Raw genomic sequence first — 25,961 nt, 5'->3', positions numbered from 1 at the left:
TTCCCTGATGTATTTGGGGCTCCACTATTCTTGCTTTCCAGGGTCTGTTACCATTTGTCTACTTTTTAGTAGAATTTTCTAAATTTTGACATTTCTTGTCTGCTGCTGTTTCTACTATTTTTTTTTTGTCTTTATGAATGTGTACCCTATTCAACAGGAACATGACAATAAGTTATTTGAGGATATAAGTAAGGCCCCACATTTTGCTATAAAAGCAGGATGGATTTCAGTTATACAGATAAGGGAAGCTACTTGAATTTTTATAACACTTTTATTATTATGTACCCCTCCTACTTAATTTTCATTGTGGAAAAGATAAACATGGTCCGAATGGTAAGTTTTATGTTCTGTAAGTGTACAGTACAGTAGTGTTAACTTAGGCACCTTGTTGTGAAAGAGATCTCCAGAAACTTTTCATCTTGCAAAATTGAGGAGACAGTGTCAAGATGGTGGCATTGGGCAGACTCTGAACTCATGTCCTCCCATGGACACAACAAATTTACAACTACTCTTGGAACAATTACCCCTGAGAGAAAACTGAAAACTGGATAAAAATAACCCCCACGACAAGGGACAGCACTGACTACAGTGGAAGAGGCAGAAATTCCCTCCTGGAGAGGAAAAATCAACCTTCAACCCACAGCACTTCACAGCCAGCTGGGAGCAATCTTAAGGTACAAAGGCTTCCCTGGAGTAGTAGGGGATCTGAGCAGAGGAGCATTACCACAATAAGCAGCTTTTGAATTAAGCACAACCGAGACAAGTGTCATAATATCTGGGTTTGCTGGCTATTAACTACATCAGGGAATATCCCAAGAGAAGCTATCTTATAAGGGGGGGAAAGCCTGCTGTTTAAAGGGCCCATGCACAAATTCACCCATTTTGGAAAGCAACCTAATGTCACCAGAAAGAAACCTGCACAGTCCTTTGGTGAAAAGAGACTCACTTGCTAAGCTCTGGGTGCATCTCATTGAGAGTGACACCACCCTAGGGACTGAGACTTTGGCAGCAGCCATCATTGTGACCTAGTACAGGTTTGCTGACACAGATGCTGGCAGATTCCATTGGAGTTCCTCCCCTGGCCGGTTAGCCCAGGGTCTGCCCTACCCCCTAGAGTGCCAATTTAATCCAACTCAGCCAGGGCAGGGCAACTCACCCTAGGGAATGGCCCCACTCAACATCAAGCCCTCAGGCAACTTGTGGGCCCACATAGGTGGGATGCCTGGAACCTCTGCAGCAGAGCAAGTGGGTCCACCTCTATGGGGGAGGGCATGCATGAGGGGTAGGCCTGCCTTGGTGGAGTGTGTTGGGACTCTGTAGTGGGGCAACTGGGTCTGCTTCAGGGGGTCAGGCACACACAAGGAGCAGGACCATGGTGACCAGGTGTGTGGCTTTGCAGGCAATGGGGCTTGTCAGCTGCATTAGAGTTGTGCTTCTCAAACAGCCACATAGGGGATCATCTCTACCTTCCAAAGCCTGAAACAGTTGGGTGCGCCCATACCTGGAGCCAGACCCAGTAAGCTGAAATCATGAGAGAGCTGAAAACAGCCTTGCAGTCCTGAGGCCCACAACAATTGTAAGACCATAAGCCTAGCAACCAGCCATGCTGGGGGCCTACTCACTTAGCAGAAAAATTGCAACAGGAATGTACTATTAGACCTTGCAGCCAACTGTGCTGGGGTTCCCCATTCCTGATAAAGTGACTGAAGTGTCCATAGCAGCTACATACAGCTGAGCATTACAACCAACTGGCTAGGGGGACAGCCTAGCCTCCACAAGCACCTGCAGCAAGAGCAACCCTGACACAGCAGAAGTACACATGTACCCCACACAGGGGACACTCCTGGAACATTTGGAACTGGTGACAAGAGGGAAGCACACTGCTGGGCCTCATAAGACATCTCTGACATAAGGCCACCTCCCCAAGATCAAAAGACATAGCTGACCTACCTAACACATAAATATAAGCACAGAAAAAAAAGAAGCAAAATGAGGAGACAAAGGAATATGTTCATAGTAAGGGAAAAGGACAAAACCCCAGAAAAAGAACTAAACAAAAGAGCGATAAAAAATTAATATGACAAAGAGTACAAACTAAGAGTCATAATGATGCTCACTGCTCTTGAAAGAAGAATGGATTAACTCAGTGACAACTTCAACAAAGAACTGGAAAATATAAAAAAGAACCAATCAGAAATGAAGATGCAATACTAGAAATGAAAAATTCACTAGAGGGGCTCAATAGCAGAATAGATGATACAGAAGAACGGTTCAGCAAGCTGGATGAAAGACGAGGAAATCACTGAAGTTGAACAGATAAAAGAAAAAAGAATGAGGACAGTCTAAAGGATCTCTGGGACAATGTCAATCACCCTAAGATTCATATAATATGTGTCCCATTAGAAGAGAGAGAAAAAGAGGCAGAGAATCTATTCAAAGAAATAATAGCTGAAAACTTACCTAATGCAGGAAGCAGACATCCAGGTACAGTAAGCACAGAGAGCACCAAATAAGATAAACTCAAAGAGGCCCACACCAAGGCACATTGTAATTGAAATTTTAAGAATTAAAGATAAAGAGAGAATTCTAAAATCTGTGAGACAAAGGCAACAAGTTACATACAAAGAAGACCCCAGAAGACTTATCAGCTGACTTCTCAGCAGAAACCTTATAGGCTAGAAGGAAGTATCATGAAATATTTAAAGTGCTGAAGGGAAAAAGCCTACAGCCAAAAATACTCTACCCAGCAAGATTATCATTCAGAATGGAAGGAGAGAAAAAGCTTCCCAGACAGGCAAAAACTAAAGGAGTTTATCACCAAGAAAGCAACCTTACAAGAAATACTAAAGGGACTTATTTAAGTGGAAAAGAGAAGACCACAAATAGGAATAAGATAATTATCCAAAAACCAAAAAGCACAATAAAATCATTGATAAAGGCAAATATATAGTCAAAGTAGCAGATCAACCAGCTATGAAGATAACATGAAGGTCAAAAGACAAAAGTACTAAAATTATCTATTTCCATGATGAGTGGATAAGAGATACACACAGAAGAAAAAAGAGGTTAGAGATGATATCAAAAACGTAAAATTGAAGGTTCTACAGTGCACTCTTTAATTTCCACATATTTGTGTATTTTCCAGTTTTCCTTTTTTTTATTTTGAAGGTATGCCTTTTTTTCTTTTTTTGGTGAATAAGATTGGCCTTGAGCTAACATCTGCTGCCAATTTCCTTTTTTTTTAATTCCATTTCTCCACAAAGCCCCAGTACATACTTGTATATCCTACTTGTAAGTCATTCTAGTTCTTGTGTGTGGGATGCCATCACAGCATGGCTTGATGAGCAGTGCATAGGTCTGCACCTAGGATCCCAACTGGCAAACCCCAGGCAGCCAAAGTGGAGTGTGCAAACATAACACCTCAGCTGTGGGGCTGGCCCCTCCAGTTTTCCTTTTGTTATTGACGTCTAGTTTCATTCTATTGTGGTCAGATAAGATTTTTGGTGTGACTTCAATCTTCTTAAATTGGTAAGACTTACATGGGGCATAACATATAACTATACTGAAGGATGTTGCATGTGTGCTTGAGTAGAATGTATGTTCTGCTCTGCTGATGGTGTGTTCTATATATGTCTGTTAGGTCTAATGGTCTACATAGTGTTGCTAGGTCCAACTGGTCCACAAAGAGTTGTTCAAGTCCTCCATTTCCTTATTGATCTTTTGTCTGGTTGACCAAAACAAAATTGCTGCACCCATGATCGAGAGGTGATAAGCAAACTGTTTAACAAGATCACTGTGCAGGAGCCAACATTTGGAACCATGCTGACTATAGACAGCTAGGAAGGTGGCACACACAGCTGAGCAGTCACTCTACGTGAAATGACACTGGGTTTTCTCCTTCTGTTCTCACAAAACCCAGTTCACAAACACAAGCACATGGAAACCCAAAGCTGAATGTCATGATATCCTCCAAACTACAGTAATGTTTTATTCAGTTCAAATTTCTTGGTCCACTGAACTTGGAATCAAATAATGTGAGTGGAGCCTGGTCCTCCTCCAGAACAAAATCAAGAACTTTGGAAAAGTTAGCTCTCAACTTGGTTTGTTTTTTTCCCTAAATCTCTCAAGTGAGGACAAATTACACATAAATATATATATTGTGCAAAATACATTATAACAGACACAAAATATTTGATATGTGAATTTCCTTAAATCAGTTAAAAATATGATAGCTATTAAGAGTGAGTTATGTAAATCATATGTGCTTGAAGGTATTTAAATCTCACTCCTTAAATCATTTCTGCTCAGGGTATCACAGCATTTAGGGTACTGTAACTGCTGAGGTTTACTGTTAGTGGTTCCTCACTTCTTCTAGCCATACACAAACTGGTCATGTATACAGTACAGCAGCCAAACCCTTAGATTCCCCAGAATCCATTACTTACCCAAAGCAAAATGTAATACCACAAAATTAAATCTATTTCCTATTATAGCAATACTGGGTAATCCCATATATTAAAGCACTACAAACGAGGATGTTAGAATATAGTCTCAGGTTAGGAATCAGGATTCACTGGCACAGAAGAAGTGAGAAATTATGACCCCACCCTTTCTGACATCTGAAAGCAGATACTGATTAAGATCCAGACTCCCCTGGGAAGTGAGGCTGGGTTGACTATGCACTTGGTGTCCCCATCCCATACCTTAACAAACATATTCCAAGTGAAGGAAAATTTTCCCAAAATGTTCCCACTTCTGGTTTCATACAACACAGGACTGTTGAGCAGTTCCACTATCTCTGTCACAACATATAAGTTCACAGCTGTTTTCCGGCACTGCTTCAGAAATAATGGCTCTGGATCCAACAATTTCCTGGGGATGGAAAAGAGGAGAAGGGTCAGAGTTGGAAGGGACGCCTTCTCAGGATACTCGGGTTAGTCTTCTCCTCAGGACCTAGAAGGTGTGCAGAGCCTGTGGACTTTGACAGGTGATCCCCAAATGGGTAGAAAGATACTGGCTTATAGGTGAAGTTACCTAGGACAACAGAGCATCTCTGATATGCACAGTGGAGGGGCCCCCATTCTCTGACAGGGGTTCATGTATGAGAGTGTTCATGCCATACTGTGAAAGACATCTGCATTTTCAAAAATTCTATTGGCTCTGGTAGGGGCTGGTTTATATGTTTCCAGCACTAGGGCCTCTCACCAGAAGAACCTAGAAGTAGACAAGTCCACATGGTTGAGAACAGACCTCAGGAGATCCTACTGTCAAAGCAGGGAAACCACATCCATCACTGTCCAAAGGCACAGTCAGGGTGGGATGTGGAGCAGACGAAGCGGGGAGGATTCTGGGTGACTTTTCATGACTATCACAGGTGGGTCTTTACGGGTTCACTGTTCTTAATAGGTGGTTGGAAGGGCTGACTTGAAGATACAGATTCAGGGGAGGTGTGAGAGGTCTGAAGGACTGAAGACAAATTTCATGTCCATTTCAGTCTGAGACTCAACTCTGATTATACTCAAGGCCACTGAAGTTAGTGCCCTGGATGACAGCCATATGGACCACTGAGAGACCCTTAACATGCTTTTCAGTGGAGGAGGTCACTGAGCATCAGTACTGGCTTTTCCCATTGCCCTTGGTGCTGTGTCATCTGATATCTGCTTGTCTCCAAGCCTCATTTTATATCACCTTCCTCAAGATTGACTAAGCATCCACATCACAGGGCTCCCTGCTGATCCTGAAAATATCCAGCCCTGTCCTGTCCCAGGGCTTGTCAGACCCTCGTGCTCTTGCTTCCTTCATTCTTTAGGTCTGAGCTCAACTTTTAGCTCCACAGAGAAACACAAACAGACTCCCTTCCATCCAGCCAGTCTCTTTCACCTCCTGCTTACCTTCAGAGCCCCCGTCACAATCTGTGACCACCTTTTAGCTGAAACACATTACATGCCCTGCATCCCATTTATTAAAAGTATCTAATTGCCTTTCTTTTCACATTTAAAGTTTTGAGCTCAGGCTTACTTATTTCTCTTGGTGCTAGATAATAAAATGGATCCCTGAAACTGTAGCCTCTTTAACTACTGAAAGAAATTCCTAGGACAAAATTTTTTTCTTTTCTTGCAGCTGTAGAAACCCAAATAATCTTTTGCACTATGAACAGTCTTTGCAGATGTTAGTCCTAAGAAGGGTGTGACAAGACACCAGGGATACAGAAATTGTGCATGCCCTGTCAAAGTAACTTTTAGTCTCTAAACAGTCTGTGATTTTAATTAGTTCCTTACTTTAATAATTCTTTGCATTGATAGAAATATTATTTAAATTGACATCTCTGTCTCTAGAAGACGTAAAGACTTGAGAAGTTCTTGTTAAGCCCTTAGAGGATTATTGAAGATCTGTCTTTTTCCCCACACGCAAGGAGTTAAATCCTAGGACACTGATGCATACTTTATTTAAGCAAAGAATTTCAGAGTCTTTGTCTCTCTTAAATTAATACTTTGTTAATTTATTTTTTATAACATTTCCTCACTCATTGCATGTCCCCTACTCCACTAAATATAATCTGCTTTAGGACAAGGATTTTGATCAGTCTTGTCATTATTCTCAGCACAAAATAGCACTGTAATGCATAATAACCTTTTTAGTAAATATTTATTACATAACTAATAACTATTAAGTTGAATGAGTGTATGAATGAATCCTCAAGAAGAGCGTCATAATCTGGGATGTGATTTTCTTCATTCTGAACCTCAGCAACAAAGTCTCTTTGCCTAAGAGGAGGGCACCTTCTGGGACCCTGCCAACCCGTTCCCTTCCCCTCCCACAGCCTCACCTCTTTTGAAGGTCTGTCCAGGGATGGAATGGGATGGTAGCAATCCGATACTGGAGGGAGGATCCATAGAACTCAGCAGCTTCCGGCAACAAGCCCGCTTCTACTCCAGCATTCACACTCACACGAGCCTTCCACTTCTTGACCGCAGTGTCAGTGATGAGGAACCGTCCTGTCTTGACAGTTTCTAGGGACAGAAATAGTAGCCTTAGGTTTAGCCAAGAATTTACTGGAAGAGCTGGTGTGCCAAGTGGAATAACGGTCCTATTTTGCCCCAGCCCTCTTACTTATTTTAATCTCTCAGTTGAGAAGCTAACTAATCAATTAATATTTTAAAAGTAAATTACGGCCAAGGACAAATGTTTGAATCCACCCAGGGGATGGAGATCAGGGATGATATCCTGACCCTAAGAAATGGTGACATCACTTGCGTACTGGTCCAGGAGACCCACATCATAATCTTTCCAGGCAAGGGCCTCCTGTAGCAGGCACAGCATCCAGTCCTAGAAGGGAGAGCACTAGGGCAGAAAATATTTCGATTGCAGCCAGAAAGACGTGGGTGTGGACCCTGGCTCTATTAGTTCCCGGGTATGTAATGTGGAACTAATTATTTTGTAGGCTTCAATTTACTATTATGTAAACTGGGGATAATATTCCTATCTCAAAAGGCTGCTGTAAGTACTAGATGAACTAATGTATTCCTTGGTTAATAATCAGTAAATTCTCAAACAATCTTAGTTCCTCGCCCCTTGCCTTCAGGCAAGGCTCATCCTGAGATCTCTCTGTGTGGATGTCTCAGAATTTCTTGCGTGCTGCACCACCTCTCCCTGAGCTCCATTGTTTTTCACTCCTTGTCTCCTGTGCCCACGGCTGACAATACCTGGGACTGAAGAACTTGGTTCGAGGATGTCCATGAGGGAGACTTCAGTTGGAACTTCAGGTTGTTCCCAGAACTGTGAGTGAGTCTTCCTCTTCAGTAATAAAGAAAAATGATGTATTCTGGTGGCACTCAACAAGTTTTTGGCAGGCCTCAGATCTTTGTCTCCAATCTCTTTGGTGATATTCTTGCTAGTTCTCTCAAACATAGAGGGCATGTTGCTAGGAGCAGACAGAAGGGGAGTACAAAGATCAGTTGGGTCTACAGTTGATAGTAAATGAGTTTCTATGTGTCATGCAGAAAGTTGACAGTAATTTGAATACTTCATAGAGAAGTATTTGTCCTCTCTACACAACGAGATAGGATATAAATGCAAATTATGCCCATGTTGGAAGCTGGAAGGGGCCTAAGTCTTACTTAAACAACTATCTAGTGAGATGATCTTTAGTGAACAGAGATGAGATACCTAGACTAGAGTACCACCCAGGTCAGAGGGACCCATGAGCACTTAGTTAATTTGTTGGAAGTGACAAAGAGGAGAAGAATTCCCTTCCAAAAATTCAACACATGTACTTTCTTATGCCATGGTAGTTAAGATCAAGCTGGCCAAATTGTATGATTTTTAATCACCCACTAGAAGACTGATTTTTATGTTTGTGTGAATTACCCATGTTCAGTGTGTAAAATCCATGCCTTTCAAAATTTATACAATCTTACTGTGACTGAAATAGAACAAGAGTGTAGCCTTCATGACAATGGAAATGAGAGGGATAAATCAAAAAATCCAGAGGCCTGCATTGTTGTTCTAAGTGGACCCTGTTTCACTAGAAAATTATAGAGTGAATCACCTCTCCTATGAGTCAAGAGCCTGGTATAGGTAGTCATCCACCTGGATGATATTCTCATGCTGCCGTTAAACACTTTCAATTTCAAAGAATGATGTTAGCAAGATGGCAGAACAGGAATTTTGAGTCCTCATCTCTCCACAGAAACACCAATTTTGACAATGACCCACAGACAAGAGTACCTTTGTGGGAGTCAAGTGGAGAGGTCCCAGCACCCCACAGACAGGGGAAAGCTTCCATGCGTGGGGACCCCATAAACCCAGGGCCCGGGGAGACCAGAGAACAGAACTGATCCGAATCCAGATGGCACAGGAGAAAAGCAGCCCCTCCCTCCCGGCAAACCGCGCTGGGCGCTGCCATCTTGCCCGAAGGCAGAGAGCTCAGAACGTACGGCTCTCGACCCCCATCTAGTGGCGACAGGCTGTAACTGCAACCGAATTCTACCACCATGGGAAAAAACTCCTCCTCTACCATCCAGCAATTTATAAAAGCCCCAGACCAGAAGGAAAACAATAAAAACACAGAATTAAGTCCTGAGGACTTGGAAATAGGTAAACTAAGTGAAAATGAGTTCAGAGCAGCTATAATCAAAAAACTCAATGAGGTAGAGAGAAAGATAGAGAAACAAGCCAATGAGTTCTGGAGTTACTTCACAAAAGAGATTGAAATTATAAAGAAGAATCAAACAGAATTACTAGAGATGAAAAACACAATGGACCAGATAAAACAGAAGACGGATTCCCTGAATGCCCGTGTAGACACTATAGAAGAGCAAATTAACATAATCAAAGATAGACGGGCTGAATGGCTCCAGACAGAGGAAGAAAGAGAACTAAGAATTTTAAAAAATGAGGAAAATCTCCAAGAGATAGTGGATTCAATGAGGAGAAAGAACTTAAGGATCATAGGAATTCCCGAGAACATGAAAAAGGAAAATAGAGCAGAAAGTGCTCTTAATGAAATTATAGAAGAGAACTTCCCAAATGTAGGGATTGACGGAGAAATGTGTGTAGAGGAAGCTTTCAGATCTCCTAGATTTGTCAATGTAAAAAGACCTACTGCAAGGCACATAGTAGTACAAATGGCAAAAATGAAAGACAAAGAAAGAATACTCAGGGCAGCAAGACAGAAGAGAATAACTTACAAAGGAGCTCCTATCAGACTTTCAGTGGATTTCTCTACAGAAACCTTACAAGCTAGGAGAGAATGGAGTGACATATTCAAAGCTTTAAAAGATAAAAATCTTCAGCCAAGAATACTCTATCCAGCAAGAATATCCTTCAGATATGAGGGAGAAATTAAATCTTTTCCAGACAAACAAAAGTTAATGGAATTTGTAACTAAAAGTCCTCCACTACAAGAAATCCTCAAGAAGGCTCTCATACCTGAAAAAAGAAAAAAGGGAGAAAGGGGACATAATCCACAGACTAGGGAGACCGATGGATAGAACCAGAACAGGATAGCAAATATTCAACTATAGCATTAGGGTAAAGGTAAGGAAACTACCAAAGCAAGGATGATCTTATCACTCTAACTACAAATTCATAACACGAGTTGGAATAAGAAATGAAAATAATTATTTAGGAGGGGAAGAGCAAAGGGTCTAAATCAGTCCAGGCCAAGTAAGTAAGAGACCACCAAGAATAGACTATATTATACACGAGATTCTAAGTACAAACTTCAGGGTAGCCACTAAACTAAAAAACAGAACAGAGCCACAAAACATAAATAAGGAAAAATCTAAGAAACCCAGCATAAGAAATTGCAGTATTAAATGGGTGGCTAGAGCACACAGGAAAAGAAACGCAGGAAAACAAGATAATGAGTGACAGATTGACAGCATTAAGTCTACATGCATCAATAATCACTCTCAATGTAAACAGATTGAACTCTCCCATGAAAAGAGACAGAGTGGCAAAATGGATTAAAGAACAAGATCCAACAATTTGTTGCCTCCAGGAAACACACCTCAGCCCCAAGAACAAACACAGGCTCAGAGTGAAGGGGTGGAGGACAATACTTCAAGCTAATAGCAAGCAAAAAAGGGCAGGTATTGCAATTCTTATATCAGACAAAGCAGATTTCAAAATAAGACAGGTAAAGAGAGACACAGAGGGACAATATATAATGATCAAAGGGACACTTCATCAAGAAGAAATAATGCTTATAAATATCTATGCACCCAACACAGGAGCACCAAGATTCATAAAGCAACTATTAACAGACCTAAAGGAAGATGTTAAAAACAACACAATAATAGTAGGGGACCTCAACACCCCACTCACATCAATGGACAGATCATCCAGACAGAAAATCAACAAGGAAATAGTGGAGCTAAACGAAAAACTAAAACAATTGGACTTAATAGACATATATAGATCACTTCATCCTAAAACAGCAGAATACACATTCTTCTCAAGTGCACATGGAACATTCTCAAGGATAGGCCATATGTTGGGAAACAAGGCAAGCCTCTACAAATTTAAAAAAATTGAAATAATAACAAGCATCTTTTCCGATCATAATGCTATAAGGCTAGAGATTAATTACAAGGAAAAAGCTGAGAAAGGCACAAAGATGTGGAGACTAAACAATACACTACTGAACAAGCAATGGATCATTGAAGAAATTAAAGAAGAAATCAAAAAATAACTGGAAACAAATGAAAATGATAGCATGCCATACCAACTCATATGGGATACAGCAAAAGCTGTATTAAGAGGACAATTCATCACAATACAGGCACATCTTAACAAAAAGAAAAATCCCAAATAAGCAATCTTAAACAACACCTAACTGAACTAGAGGAAAAAGAACAAATAAAGCCCAAAGTCAGCAGAAGGAGAGAAATAATAAAAATCAGAGCAGAAATAAATACTACTGAAACGAAAAAGGCAGTAGAAAGGATCAATGAAACAAAGAGCTGGTTCTTTGAGAAGATAAATAAAATTGACAAACCCCTAGCCAGACTTACAAAGAAAAAAGGGAGAAAGCTCAAATAAACAAAATCAGAAATGAAAGAGGAGAAATAACAACAGACTCTGCAGAAATACAATGGATTATAAGAGAATACTACAAAAAACTATATGCCAACAGAATGGATAACCTAGAGGAAATGGATAAATTCTTGGACCCCTACAATCTCCCAAAGCTCACTCAAGAAGAGGCAGACAATTTGAACAGACCAATCACAAGGAAAGAGATTGAAACAGCAATCAAAAACATCCCAAAGAATAAAACCCAAGGACCAGATGGCTTTCCTGGGGAATTCCATCAAACTTTCAGAGAGGATTTAATACCTATCCTTTTCAAGCTATTCCAAAAAATTAGGGAGGATGGAACACTTCCTAACACATTCTATGAGGCCAACATCACACTGATACCAAAGCCTGACAAGGACACCACGAAAAAAGAGAACTACAGGCCAATATCACTGATGAACATAGATGCAAAAATTCTAAACAAAATTTTGGCAACCAGAATTCATCAATTCATCAAAAGGATCACACATCATGATCAGGTGGGATTCATACCAGGGACACAGGGATGGTTCAACATCCGCAAATCAATCAACGTGATACACCACATCAAAAAACTGAGGAATAAAAACCACATGATCATCTCAATAGATGCAGAGAAGGCATTTGACAAGATCCAACAGCCATTTATGAAAAAAACTCTGAACAAAATGGGCATAGAAGGGAACTATCTCAACATAATAAAGGCCATATATGACAAACCCACAGCCAACATCATACTCAATGGGCAAAAACTGAGCACCATCCCCCTGAAAACAGGAACGAGACAAGGATGCCCTCTATCACCACTCTTATTTAACATAGTACTGGAGGTCCTGGCCAGAGCAATCAGGCAAGAAAAAGGAATAAAAGGAATCCAAATAGGGAGGGAAGAAGTGAAACTCTCGCTGTTTGCAGATGACATGATCTTATATATAGAAAACCCCAAAGAATCCATTGGAAAACTGTTAGACGTAATCAACAACGACAGCAAAGTTGCAGGGTACAAAATCAATTTGCATAAATCAGTAGCATTTCTATATTCTAATAATGAACTAACAGAAAAAGAACTCAAGAACACAATTCCATTCACAATTGCAACAAAAAGAATAAAATACCTTGGGGTAAATTTAACTAAGGAAGTGAAGGACCTATATAATGAAAATTACAAGGCCTTTCTGAGATAATTGGATGATGACATAAGGAGATAGAAAGACATTCCATGCACGTGGATTGGAAGAATAAACATAGTTAAAATGTCCGTTCTACCTAAAGCAATCTACAGATTCAACACTACCCCAATCAGAATCCCACTGACATTCTTTACAGAATTAGAACAAAGAATCCTAAAATTCATATGGGGCAACAAAAGACCCCGAATTGCTAAAGCAATGCTGAGAAAAAGGAACAAAACGGGAGGAATCACAATCCCTGACTTCAAAACACACTACAAAGCTACAGTAATCAAAACGGCATGGTACTGGTACAAAAACAGGTGCACAGATCAATGGAACAGAATTGAAAGCCCAGAAATAAAACCACACATCTATGGACAGTTTATTTTCGACAAATGAGCTGAGTGCATACAATGGAGAAAAGAAAGTCTTTTCAACAAATGGTGCTGGGAAAACTGGAAAGCCATATGTAAAAGAATGAAAATTGACCATTCTTTTTCACCATTCACCAAAATAAACTCAAAATGGATCAAAAACCTAAAGGTGAGACCTGAAACCATAAGGCTTCTAGAAGAAAACGTAGGCAGTACACTCTTTGACATCAGTATTAAAAGGATCTTTTTGGACACCATGTCTTCTCAGAGAAGGGAAACAATAGAAAGAATAAACAAATGGGACTTCATCAGACTAAAGAGCTTCTTCAAGGCAAATGAAAACAGGATTGAAACAAAAAACAACACACTAACTGGGAAAAAATATTTGCAAGTCATATATCTGACAAAGGCTTAATATCCATAATACATAAAGAACTCTCACAACTCAACGACAAAAAATCAAACAACCCAATCAAAAAATGGGTTGGAGACATGAACAGACATTTCTCCAAAGAAGATATACGGATGGCCAATAGGCACATGAAAAGATGCTCATCATCGCTGATCATCAGGGAAATGCAAATCAAAACTACACTAAGATATCACCTTACACCCATTAGAATGACAAAAATATCTAAATCTAATAGTAACAAATGTTGGAGAGGTTGTGGAGAAAAAGGAACCCTCATACACTGCTGGTGGAAATGCAAACTTGTGCAGCCACTATGGAAAACAGTATGGAGATTCCTCAAAAAATTAAAAATAGAACTACCATATGATCCAGCCATTCCACTACTGGGTATCTATCCAAAGAGCTTGAAGTCAGCAATCCCAAAAGTCCTGTGCACCCCAATGTTCATTGCAGCATTATTTACAATAGCCAAGACATGGAAGCAACCTAAGTGTCCATCAACAGACGAATGGATAAAGAAGATGTGGTACATATATACAATGGAATACTACTCAGCTGTAAAACAGAACAAAATCATTCCATTTGCAATAACATGGATGGACCTTGATGGAATTATTTTAAGTGAAATAAGCCACTTAGAGAAGGATAATCTGTGTATGACTCCACTCATATGAGGAATTTAAAAATGTGGACTAAGAGAACAGTTTAGTGGATACCAGGGGAAAGGTGGGGTGTGGGTGGGCACAAAGGGTAAAGTGGTGCACCTACAACACGAATGACAAACATTAATGTACAACTGAAATTTCACAAGATTGTAACCTATCATTAACAATAAAAAAATAAATAAAATAAAATAAAATTATCCAGTCAGAGGAATAAAAAGAAAAAAATGAATAAGAGTGAAGAATGTCTACCAGATTTGTGGGACATCATCAAGAGAACCAAGCAAGCATTATAAGAGGCCCAAAAGGAAAAGAGAGAAAGGAGAAAAAGCTTATTTAAAGAAATAATGGCTGAAAATTTCCAAAATCTGGGGAGGGATATGGACATCTAGATCCTTGAAGCACAAGGGTACACAAAATGGGATCAATGCAAAGAAGATTAAACCAAGACTCATTATATTGAAATTCTAAAAATTCAAAGACAGAGAGTTTTGAAAGTATAAGAGAAAAGTGATTCATTACATACAAGGGAACTCCAATAAGACTCTCAGTAAATTTCTCAGCAGAAACTTGCACACCAGGAGAGAATAGAATGATATGTTCAAAGAGCTGAAAGAAAAAAACTGACAACCAAGAATACTGTACCTGGTAAAGCTGTCCTTCAGAAATGAAAGAGAAATAAGACCTTCCCAGACAAACAAAAACTGAGGGAGTTGATCACCACCGTACCTGCCTTAATAGAAATGCTAAAGGGAGCTCTTCAAGCTGAAATGAAAGGACTCTAATTAGTAAGATAAAAACATATGAAAGAATAAACTCACTGGTAAAAGTAAGTATATTGTCAAATTCAGAATACTCTAATATTTTAATACAGGTGAGTAAATCACTTTTAACTCAGTATAAATGTTAAAAGACAAACAGATTAAAAATAACTAGAGCTAGCCCTAGTAACGTAGTGGTTAAGTTTGGCATGCTTACTTTGGGGGCCCAGGTTCAGTTCCTCACCACTTGTCAGTGGCCATCCTGTGGTGGCCACTCACATAAAAAAAGAAGATTGACAACAGATGTTAGCTCAGAGCAAATCTTCCTCAGAGAAAAATAAAAATAAAATAAATAAAAACTATAGCTATAATATTTGTTAATGGGTACACAATATAAAAATATGCAAATTGTGGCATCAATAGCATAAAATGTGGGGAAAATAAAAGGGGTAGAGTTTTTATATATGATTGAAGTAGAATGGACAGTTGTAAGTATAAGATGTCTTATATAAGCCTCATGGTAACCACAGAGAGAAAATCTCTAGGGGCTGGCCCCGTGGCTGAGTGGTTAAGTTCACGCCTCTGCTTCCGCAGCCCAGGGTTTCACCAGTTCATATCCTGGGCACAGATATGGCACCACTTGTCAGGCCACACTGAGGCAGCATTCCACATCCCACAACTAGAAGGACCCACAACTAAAATATACAACTATGTACCGGGGGGATTTGGGGAGAAAAAGCAGGGGAAAAAAAGAAGATTGGCAATGGTTGTTAGCTCAGGTGCCAATCTTTAAAAAAAAAAACCTCTAGCAGACACACAAAAGATAAAGAAAAAGGAATCAAAACAAACCTCTACAAAATATCACCAAATCATAAAGGAAGACAGCAAGAAAAGAAGAATGGAACAAAGGAAAAATAAGGCAGTCAGAAAACAATTAACAAAATGACAATAGTAAATCTTATTTATCAGCAATTACTTTAAATGCAAACGGATTGAATCCTCTAATCAAAAGACACAGAGGTGCTGAATGGATTGAAAAAACAAGATCCAACAATATGGTGTCTACAAGAGATTCACTTTAAGGACACACATAGACTAAAAACAAAGGGATGAAAATATATATTCCATGCAAATGGTAACCAAAAGAGAGCAGGGATGACTATATTTACATCAGATATATTGAAATTTAAGTCAAAAACTGTCATGAGTGACAAATAAGGTCATTATATAATGATCAAGGGGTCAATTCATCAAGAGGATATAACAATTGTAAATATATATGCACACAACATTGGAGCACCTACATACATAACTCAAGTATTAACAGAACTGAAGGCAAAAATAGACAGCAGTACAATAATAGTATGAGATCTCAATATCCAGCTTTCAACAATTAATAGATAATCCAGACAGGAAATCGATAAAGAAACAGAGGACTTGAACAAAACTAAAGACCAAATGGGCCTGAAAACATACACAGAATTTTCTATCCAACAGCAGCAGAATATACATTATTTTCAAGTGTACACAGATAGTTCCCCAGGATAGAGCATATGTTAGGCCACAAAACAAGTCTTAATGAATTTAAGAAGATTAAAATCATATCAAATATCTTTTACAACCGTAATAGTGTGAAACTAAAAATCAATATAAGGAAGAATATTGGAAAATTCACAAATATGTGGAAATTAAACCACACACTCTGAAACAACCAATGGGTCAAAGAAGAATCAAAAGGGAAATCAAAAAACATCTTGAGAGAAACAAAAATGGAAACAAAACAACATACCAAGACATATGAGATGCAGCAAAAGCAGTTCTAAGAGGGAATTTTATAGTGATAAATGCCAACATTAAGAAAAAAGAAAGATCTCAAATAATCTACTTTACACCTCAAAGAACTAGAAAAAGAAGAACAAACTAAACTCAAAGTTAGCATATGGAAGGAAATAATAAAGATTAGAGCAGAAATAGATGAAAGAGAGACTAGAAAAACAACACAAAGGATCAACAAAATTAAAACAAAATGAAGTCTATTTTTAAAAGAGTTAGATTGGCAAAAGGGTTTAAATTAACATTGCAAAGTTTTCAGAGTTTACTTGTTTCTTAGCTTCATAGAGGGGGGTGATGAAGGCTCAGAAGTGGTCTGGCAGTCAATCAGTAGAGATAATAAGTGATGGTTGAATTAAAGAGATATTTTCTTATATGTTTCCTTCCTAACAAACCTATAACAGCTAGCTAAGAAGTTCCTGGGGCTGGCCCCATGGCAGAGTGGTTAAATTCACATGCTCCACTTTGGTGGCCCAGGGTTTCACTGGTTCAGATCCTGGGCACGGAACTATCACCACTCATCAAGCCATGTTGAGGCAGCGTCCCACATAGCAGACCAGCAACTAGAATATATAGCCATGTACTGGGGGGCTTTAGGAAGAAGAAAAAAAAGAAAAAGAAAAGAGGAAGATTGGCAACAGATGTTAGCTCAGGGCCAATCTTTAAAAAAAGAAAAGAAAAGAAGTTCCCAATTTTCCAATGTTCTGCTAATTTCCATGATAATAAAACTTTCAGAATCTCAGGGGGAAAAAAACCTAAACAAAATATTGGCAAACTCAACCCATAAATGTCTTTAGAAAATCATGTGTTTATTCCAATAAAGGCAAGAATCATTTACTTCTAAAATATCTAGTACTATAACTTACACATTTACATATTAATGGACAAACTATGTGATCATTGCAGGAAATGTAAGAAAATCATTTGATAAACCTCCCATTTATGATTTTTTTAATTGAGCAGATTTGGAATTTAGGGACTTTTTCACTGAATTTGATAATAGAATGCATCAAAACTCTGCAGCAAACGTCAAATTAATGGTGCAACACTAGCAATATTCCTTTAAAGACGGAAATAATACAATGGTGTTCATTCCTACCACTGCCATTCAACAATCTTCCGGAGGTTCTATCCATCACAGTGATAAAAGGGGAATAAATGAGAAGAACGAGATCTGAAAGGAACATCAAAACTGTTACTATTCACAGATGATATATTTATGTACAAGACACGGGAATCAAAAGATAAATTATTAGGATAGTCAGAATTCAGTAAGGTTGCTAGATATAAGATCAATATCAAAAATCAATAGTGTTCCTGAATACCAGCAATAAACAATAGAGAATGCAACTAAGGAAGGGAGTGAACTAAATAGATTTGTGATACAAAACGACCCCTCAGTCTGAAAGGGGGCAACAGTGGATGAAGGTAGCCTAGTTATGAAGCTGTTTATGGCAATGTTTCAGGTGAGAGATAACAGCAACTTACACCAGGATGATGAGTAAGGAGATGCTATAAAATCAAACGGAGTCAGTGGTAGCTTTTGTGGGAGCATGAGTAAGAGGGAGAGATAAAGAAAGATTTCCTGGTCTCTGGCTTGGTAGCTGGATGATGGCAGCGCCATTTTCTTGAGTAAGGGAACACTGAAAGGAGACCTGTTTGAAGAGGAAGAAAATAACTCATATTTGGATATGTTGATTTTGAGATCCAAGAAGAGATTAAAATAGATCAGCACTCAGAATAGAGAACTGCCCTGGAGATAAAAATGTTTGAGCTATCTGTGCATAGGTGGAAATTGAAACTTGAGTGTAAATGAAGGCATGAACTTGAATATGTAATAGCTAGACAGGGAAAAGTGTTCATGGAATTTTACAGAGCACGTTGAATGAGACCAGTCCTTTTAAATTGCTCCCTTCTGTGCAAATAGGACTAGGATTTCCCAGTTATGTAGAATTCAGTTTTTGAACATTCATTGAGTGGCTGAAAAGAGAAAGAATATTCAATAGTTCATGTAAAAGCCATGATGTGACCATTTCAACTCTGTCTAGGGTGGGCCACAGAAGAGATCAGTGGACAACAGCGAATTACAGAAACTAAAGAAGATCCTCTAAGACTGAGCAGGATAAGGATGTAACAAAGATACCTCCCTGAGCCTCACATGCTTGCATGTTGTTATCAGGAATTCTCCTTTATTAAGGAGAACTTCAGGAAGAATTGCTGCCTTCTTTTTGGGACAAATTATGCAAAAAAACAATACCAAACCCTCTATTCATTCTACAAATCCATCCTGAACATTTCTGTCTCTGACCATAGTATCATCTCTTCTTATTCATCCTTGAACCCCGGTTAGAACTTACCAGATTGTATATTGTTTTGTCTTATAGAGAAAGATTCCAATTGAGTAGGCCTCCTTCCAGTCCTCAGACCTCCTGATATCAAGCAAAGTTTCCCAAACTCCAGAGAACAGATAAATGTGACTCTGCTCACAGAGTTTTCCTTCCACCAACAGATCCCAAACTCAATTTCCAATGCAATATCCTGGAAAAACAAGCATAGAATCACCCGTCTTCTCTTCCAGGAGACCAAGTCGAGAGCTGAGCTCTGGATCACAGAATCTTAGCTCTCAAGTCCTTCCCCTCCAAAAGTCTATGGACCAGAATGAGGCAACATTTGATTATATATATGCTAGGCGTTCCCAGAGCAGAGTAGAGAGATCTCTTCAGAAGCAATGCTCTTCTCCTGATGCAAAGAGAACTGTCTCAACAAGTCTTTGATTTGTAGATTTCATTGTGGCTGAAACAACTTATCTGGCTCATGTTCCCTCTTAAAGGCGGTGTATGTAAAATGCAACTGAGGATCAGCAAGAAAGGTAGAAGTAAGATTCAAGATGCCAGGGCCCTGGGGAGAGCCTCTGAACTGCCTAGTTGTGGGGATCTGTACAAGAGGAATTAACATTTTTAACACCTTGTTGTGTCAAGTGCTATGCACATGTTATATAATCCAATCTTACAAGAATATTTATCTTTAAGATAAATAAAAGAAGATTTTTAAAGAGAACAAAAACAACTTGCCCCAAACCCATTCTCCTTCCACTTACTGCCTGTAGACTTACAGGATTAAACAAAATGCTTACAGCAGCGGAAAATTAAATGACCAGGAAGGCCACCATTGCAGGTTTTTGTAATACCCTGGGACTGGCACTCGAAAACACAATTCCTTTCAGTTGACAGTATTTCACAAGGCATTTGTTTCACTTTTTTCTTCCTTTCAATATTCACAAAAGTCTCATGCCCACCCTTCTCCATCTTGGGAATTTGACATCCACTGCATTCAGGACACAGATCACAGTGAGCCTTCTCCATGACGCCACTGGACCAAAAGATTTACCAAAATTGAGTTTTACTTTCTAAAATGTGCATTGTAGAAACAATAGACTTGAAATGAAAAGTTTTAATCACATATACACTCTTACACATGCCCACATTCCAAGGGCCCTGCCCTGCTGTCTGATAATCTAGAAACAGAAAATTAACTTCGCTCCTTGGGAACCATAAGTCCAGTGAACTCTGAGTTTTTTTATTGACAAATAAAAATGGCAAGTAATAGGATATATTGGAGTATATGAGGAAGCCATTTTGTGTAAATCTAATTCGGCGTGACCTTGTATTTCCAAAAGGGCCTGACCGAGGCTATTGAGCATGCATTGTACATCTGCTGTAGAGATTCCCTATGGCAAGAGCAAAGGCCCTTGAGATAAAGGTGCAACTTCTCTCCCCCTCCCAATGTTGGCATCTCATTAAAGATTAAGCATCTTTCTTTAGGCTGGGAACCGATTGCAGTGCTCATCTGTGACCGCCCAGCCCAAGGCAACACACCTGCCACCCCGCAGCATTCACTGAGACAGCAGACCTATCTGCCATTTCCATCAATCACTGTGCTGACAGAGCAGCCTCGTGACTATTGTAAAAGGGACATTTCAATCATATGTGAAACATACTCTTTGAGGGTCTATAACCACCCTGTGTACCCCCACTTCTTTGGAGTGCTCTGTTCCTTTGTGGAAAGACTCTCCTGGGTTATAATCCTCAGATTTAAGCTCAGAATAAACTCGACCAAATTTTCATTTATAGATTGGTTATGGATTATTTTCATAGACAGTTCTTGGTGTAGTCAGCAGGATTTCAGAGAAACCCCCCCAGAGGCCACCTGGAATCTACACTGAACCTGCATTCGGTACCAATAAGGGCCCATTGAGCCCCCCGGGTCACTGCATTCTTCAGGTGACCTTGGTGAGTTCTCCTGAAACCCGGACCTCCTTATTTTAAGTTGACCGTCCAAGAGTTTATATGAGCTGGGTAAGGTCTTAAGACTAGAGGTTTTGAGGGGTACCAGTACATTTCCTAGGTGGAGAAAAACCTAGAGGGAATTCCTAAGCCATGGGAGCTTAGAGGGAGCTTGGAGTGAGCTGGGTTGGTTGTCCTTTTAATTTGGCTTTAAATTGGAAAGAATTGTGTTTATAAAGTCTGAACAAACTGCTTCATAGAGAAATGAGAGACTGAACGTGTTCAGCTCTGAAGAAAAGGAACACTTGCTCCTCCTGGCCTTTATCAAAAGGCGCCCTTAGGTGACTAAGGACCTCAGCAGGAGTGTCAGAGAATCAATCCTCGAGACATGCAGCGGTCCCGTAGGGAACTCCACTCTCATTCATGGTAATTAATTACAAGCTGGTCCGGGGACGCACACATAAGTGCTGGTCACCCGTGCTCTGAGCCCCATGGTGGTTTTAGACTGCCGGAGGAGAAACCAAGGCACGTAAGAGAGTGTTTACGACCTTTCTATAGGGAGTAACACTCATAAGCTGCACACTTCTGAGCCACTACACTGTCCTTAGAAGTTGTTCAGACCTTATTTAAAAAAAAAAAAAAACAGACAAGCAAAAAGAAAATGGGAAACCATGCTTCTAAAGCTGGCCAGCTCTCAGATGGACAACCTCCCACTGGGACTCCAGCTGGTTTCATGTATAATGCATACGGAAACAATGCTTACAAGTATTTAACAAAATGGGAAGGATTAACTAAGAATGACTTATGTCTTAAATGGCCAAAGTGGGGAACATTGGATATCTCAAAGCTACTGTATTTGCATGCACAAGTAGAAAGAGCTGTAGCCGCCCCTGATGCAGGAAGGGTTAATAATCCCTGGAAAAGGTTTGCCAACAAACTGTGACCCAGAGGTGAGAAGGCCAGTTAGCCAAAGACGGGTAAGACCTCCAGGGGGAGGCAACCTAAGCCAGGCATCGGTCGCCCAGGGGCACAGATGGAGACAGGATATCGATATTGGGAGCAGGAGGAGCCATTGCCTATGAGGCTTTTCCTGTTGTGAGATAAAAATATACGAGCACAGCAATAACATGATAACATCAAAACAGAGGCCGAGGGAGGGTTCCTTGAGAAATCACTAAGAATTCTTGGCATTTGCTAATTACTTCAACCAGAACACCTGTGTATGTTTAACAGATGTAAGCTATGTATATTTTGAAACACTGGTTATAATAAACTCAGAGTGGCCATCAGCCCTCTCCGCATCTATCCTGATGTGTACATCGGATTGTGACACTGACAAGAGCCAGCTCTAAAACTAAAGCAAAAGAATGGGAAGCTTATTATGATTGGTATTTAGAGGCTTCAAAACATAATAATGATAAAATGAATTCTTTACAGGAGACTAACCGTAAATTGGCAGAGACTGTATCTGAATTAAAAAAGGATAAGAAGTCAGAAACCGTCCCACCCAGCTTATCTCTTCCATCTCCTCTGCAGCTGCCTTTGGAATCTCAGAGCTCATCTCCTTCTCCCTCGGCACCCTTACAATTTCTAAAGAGCTCTATTCCATTGACTTAAAGTAAGCGCTTACAAAAAGTTTTTCTGAATAGAACTAACCCAAATGTCTTTAAAGTTTATGATGTGGATTTTCAAGGTATGAATTAGGGCTGCCCCAGGGAGTGAAGCCCAGGGCATCCTCACCTACATGCCCATCTATATGACCAGATTCGTATCTAAAGTTATATGGCCGCACGATAACCAAACCCCATCTGCACTGAAATCATTTAATGACTTTTTACATCATGCCTTGCTACAGGAACCCCAATGGGGGAATTTTCAAGGTAATGGCTCCTTTTCTTTCATCTCTCTTAGAGTTACAATGGCCATTTTCGTCTCCTTTTGAGCTTTGCAACCGGGAAACAAAGAAATCTTTAAAGAGTCAAAGGCTCCACCCCTGGGAGCCCCAACTTTGGGTTTCCGGGCCTGATCACCCCGGCGACCCCAAGTGGGGTGCCCTCTCTTGATGGTTGACTCATTGAGTATTTTAGTCACCTACTGAGTCGGTTATGAGGGTAGGAGACTTGTGATTTATTCTGTGAACTGTCCTGCTGGGGTCGTGTGCCCTGCACAGGAACTGTTGTGCGACTCTTATCTTGATAACCCTCTGGAAGAGGCCATGAGGGTGAGGTCTGATCTCTTCTTTTCCTTTCTTTATCTGTTTTGTTCATCATCTCTTCTGTTGTCACCAAGTCGAGGTTAAGTTCAGAGTGAACCTGACCAGAACCTGGACCTTCTGTAAAGTCGAAAACTTGGGTTTCTCTGTGCCTTTATGATGCGGTTGGACAGGTAGATCAACCTAAAATGTCATTCAAGTTACAATCCAGTTTCTGGGAAATCAAGAGCAACTGTCCTTAGAAAATCCTTGCAAGACTGGAAATACAGCTCTAGAGGCAGTTCAGATTCCACCCAGTTCCTTTATCTCAAAAAGGATTATCACCTCCCCCCTCCAGGAATATTACCTAGCCCATCACTAATTCCTAAGAGTGAAGGAAAAAAAAACAGAGGGGGAGGAAAAAACAGGTTCCAAATTCTTTTTGGTAACAATCCTGAGTTCTGCTAAGTTAAGTGATAAAAATCTGAGTATCTGGGTCATTTTTGGATTGGATAGAACACAAACATTGCTAAACATCTAAATTTATCTACTTTTGGCTTTTTATTGCAGAGATGCTAAAAGTCTTTGGGTCTTTTACTGTAAAGTGATGTGTTCCTAGAAATTATGAAGTGTTTAGAATGCTGATATAAAAGACAATTCATAATTGCTTACCTTTTGTCTGTTAATGGTTAAAAGTTCTAATTAACATGTATAATTAAAGCTATTGGAAATTAATAAGGAAAACAGTTCTGCATTCAAGGAAAGTTAAAATGTATGTTTTCAGTAAAGAAGGTATAAAGAATGGAAGTATTTTTGTTTGTTCGGTTAAGAAAGATAAATTTGTCCTAATGTACTAGAAGGGAAGAAAGCAAGCATGGGACAAATTCTGAATGTAACAAGAAAGTTGTAGAAGGTTTGTGAAGGAGAAATTCAGAAAGGAGTTTTATGCCTGGTCAAGTTAACTAAGATTAAAGTAAATCCAATTAAGTAAATGGGTTTTAATATGAAAAAGTAAACTGGTACAAAAACTAGAATTTAGCTTTCTCTCTTAAAAGGATAATTTTCTTAAACTCTTAGTCTGCTCTTGATAAAGAAATTATAAAAGGTTTTTCCTTCTGAGTAAGTTTACGAAAGGTCTATGTTTATGTTTCCTTGGTGCAAAAAGACAGAGGTCTCTCTATTAAGGTTTTTTTTGCTGTTGATACCTAAGCATTGTTTCACAGCGACCGTTGTTTAAATAAGTGTTTTAAAAATCTTTTGACATTTTTGACAAGCTTCTCTCTCAAAAAAAAAAAAAAAACAAAAAAATTCAATTCCTAAGTAAAGTTTTTCCTTTGACCTGGATGAAGGAGGAGAATTTCTCTGAGGATTTTCAGAGGGCCCCTGGGACTTCACAGAGAAATTTGTGCTCTCTTCCTATAAGATGGAAGATTCTAAACTAATTAGGCTTATTTGGTCTGTTAAATTACCTTGGAAGCATTGTCAGATAAGTGATGATAATCTTTCTTAGTTTGTATTATGTGGGTAAATGTTACTGATATAAGTGTTTTGAAAATTATGTAACATTCCTAAAATTCTGATCTTTCCTGGTTATCAGTCATAAGTCTAATTATTAGTTTAACATGTTGTATATCACAGAAATAATAAGCTTTTCTGTCAATTGCCATTTTTAAGTCTTTCGTTATTTACAGTCAGTTGTTTTACTCTGATGCTTTTTGCTTTTGCAAATATGTCTCATCTTCAGAGGAATTCATGGAAAAGACTCTGACACTTACTCTGGATTACAGTTTTCTGATAAACTTTCAGATCATAGAACTGAACTGACAAATAAAAATGGCAAGCAATAGGATATATCGGAGAATATGAGGAAGCCATTTGGTATAGACCTAATTCTGCCTGAGCTTGCCTTTCCAAAAGGGCCTGACTGTGGCTGTTGAGCATGCATTGTATATCTGCTTTAGATATTCCCTACAGCAAGAACAAAGGCCCTTGAGATAAAGGTGGCAACTTCCCTCCCCCTCCCAATGCTGGCATCTCCTTAAGGATTGAACATCTTTCCTTAGGCTTGAAACTGATTGCTGTGCTCACCTGTGACCGCCCAGCTCAAGACAATAGACTTGCCTCCTGCTACGCCCTCCGAGAGAGCAGACCCACTACCTGCTGTGTCCATCAAGCGCTGTGCTGACAGGGCAATCTTGTGACTATTGTGGGAGGGACATTTCAATCATATGTGAAACGTCCTGCTTGGGGGTATATAACCACTCTGTACATCTCACTTCCTTGGTGCCCTTTCTTCCTTGGGGAAGAAAGCCCCCAGGCCATGGTCCTCAGATTTCAGCTCAGAATAAACTCACCCAAATTTTCATTTATAGATTGGTTGTGGATTATTTTCGATGACAGTTCTTGGCATAGTCTTGGCAGGATTTCAGAGAAACCCCCTGGAGGCCACCTGGAATCTACACTAAACCGGCATTCGGTACCAATAAGGGCTCATTGAGCCCCCCCCAGATCACTGTATTCTTCAGGTGACCCTGGTGAGTTCTCCTGAAACCCGGACCTCCTTAAGTTGATGGTCCAAGAGTTTATATGAGCTGGGTAAGGTCTTAAGACTAGAGGTTTGAGGGGTACCAGTACAGTTCCTAGGCCAGAGGAGCCTAGAGGGAAGTTCCTAGGCCAGAGGAGCCTAGAGGAACTTGGGAGTGAATGGGAAA

General features: G+C 39.7%; 1 protein-coding gene across 1 annotated transcript in view; it reads right to left on the bottom strand.

Moving 5' to 3' along the window:
- Positions 1-19,488, bottom strand: part of LOC124228169 (gasdermin-C-like) — a 29,999-nt gene extending 10,511 nt beyond the window's left edge. The window contains 4 exon segments of the mRNA XM_046642502.1: positions 4,704-4,872; positions 6,827-7,010; positions 7,704-7,921; positions 19,134-19,488. Coding sequence (XP_046498458.1) covers positions 4,704-4,872; positions 6,827-7,010; positions 7,704-7,917 — 567 coding nt within the window. The 5' untranslated portion in view covers positions 7,918-7,921; positions 19,134-19,488.
- Between the last annotated feature and the right edge of the window lie 6,473 nt (positions 19,489-25,961).

This window comes from Equus quagga, chromosome 16, assembly GCF_021613505.1.
Source record: "Equus quagga isolate Etosha38 chromosome 16, UCLA_HA_Equagga_1.0, whole genome shotgun sequence".
In the NCBI taxonomy this organism is placed as follows: Eukaryota; Metazoa; Chordata; class Mammalia; order Perissodactyla; family Equidae; genus Equus; species Equus quagga.
Note: the sequence above shows the minus strand (reverse complement) of the source record. Positions and strands in the feature narration are given on the sequence as shown.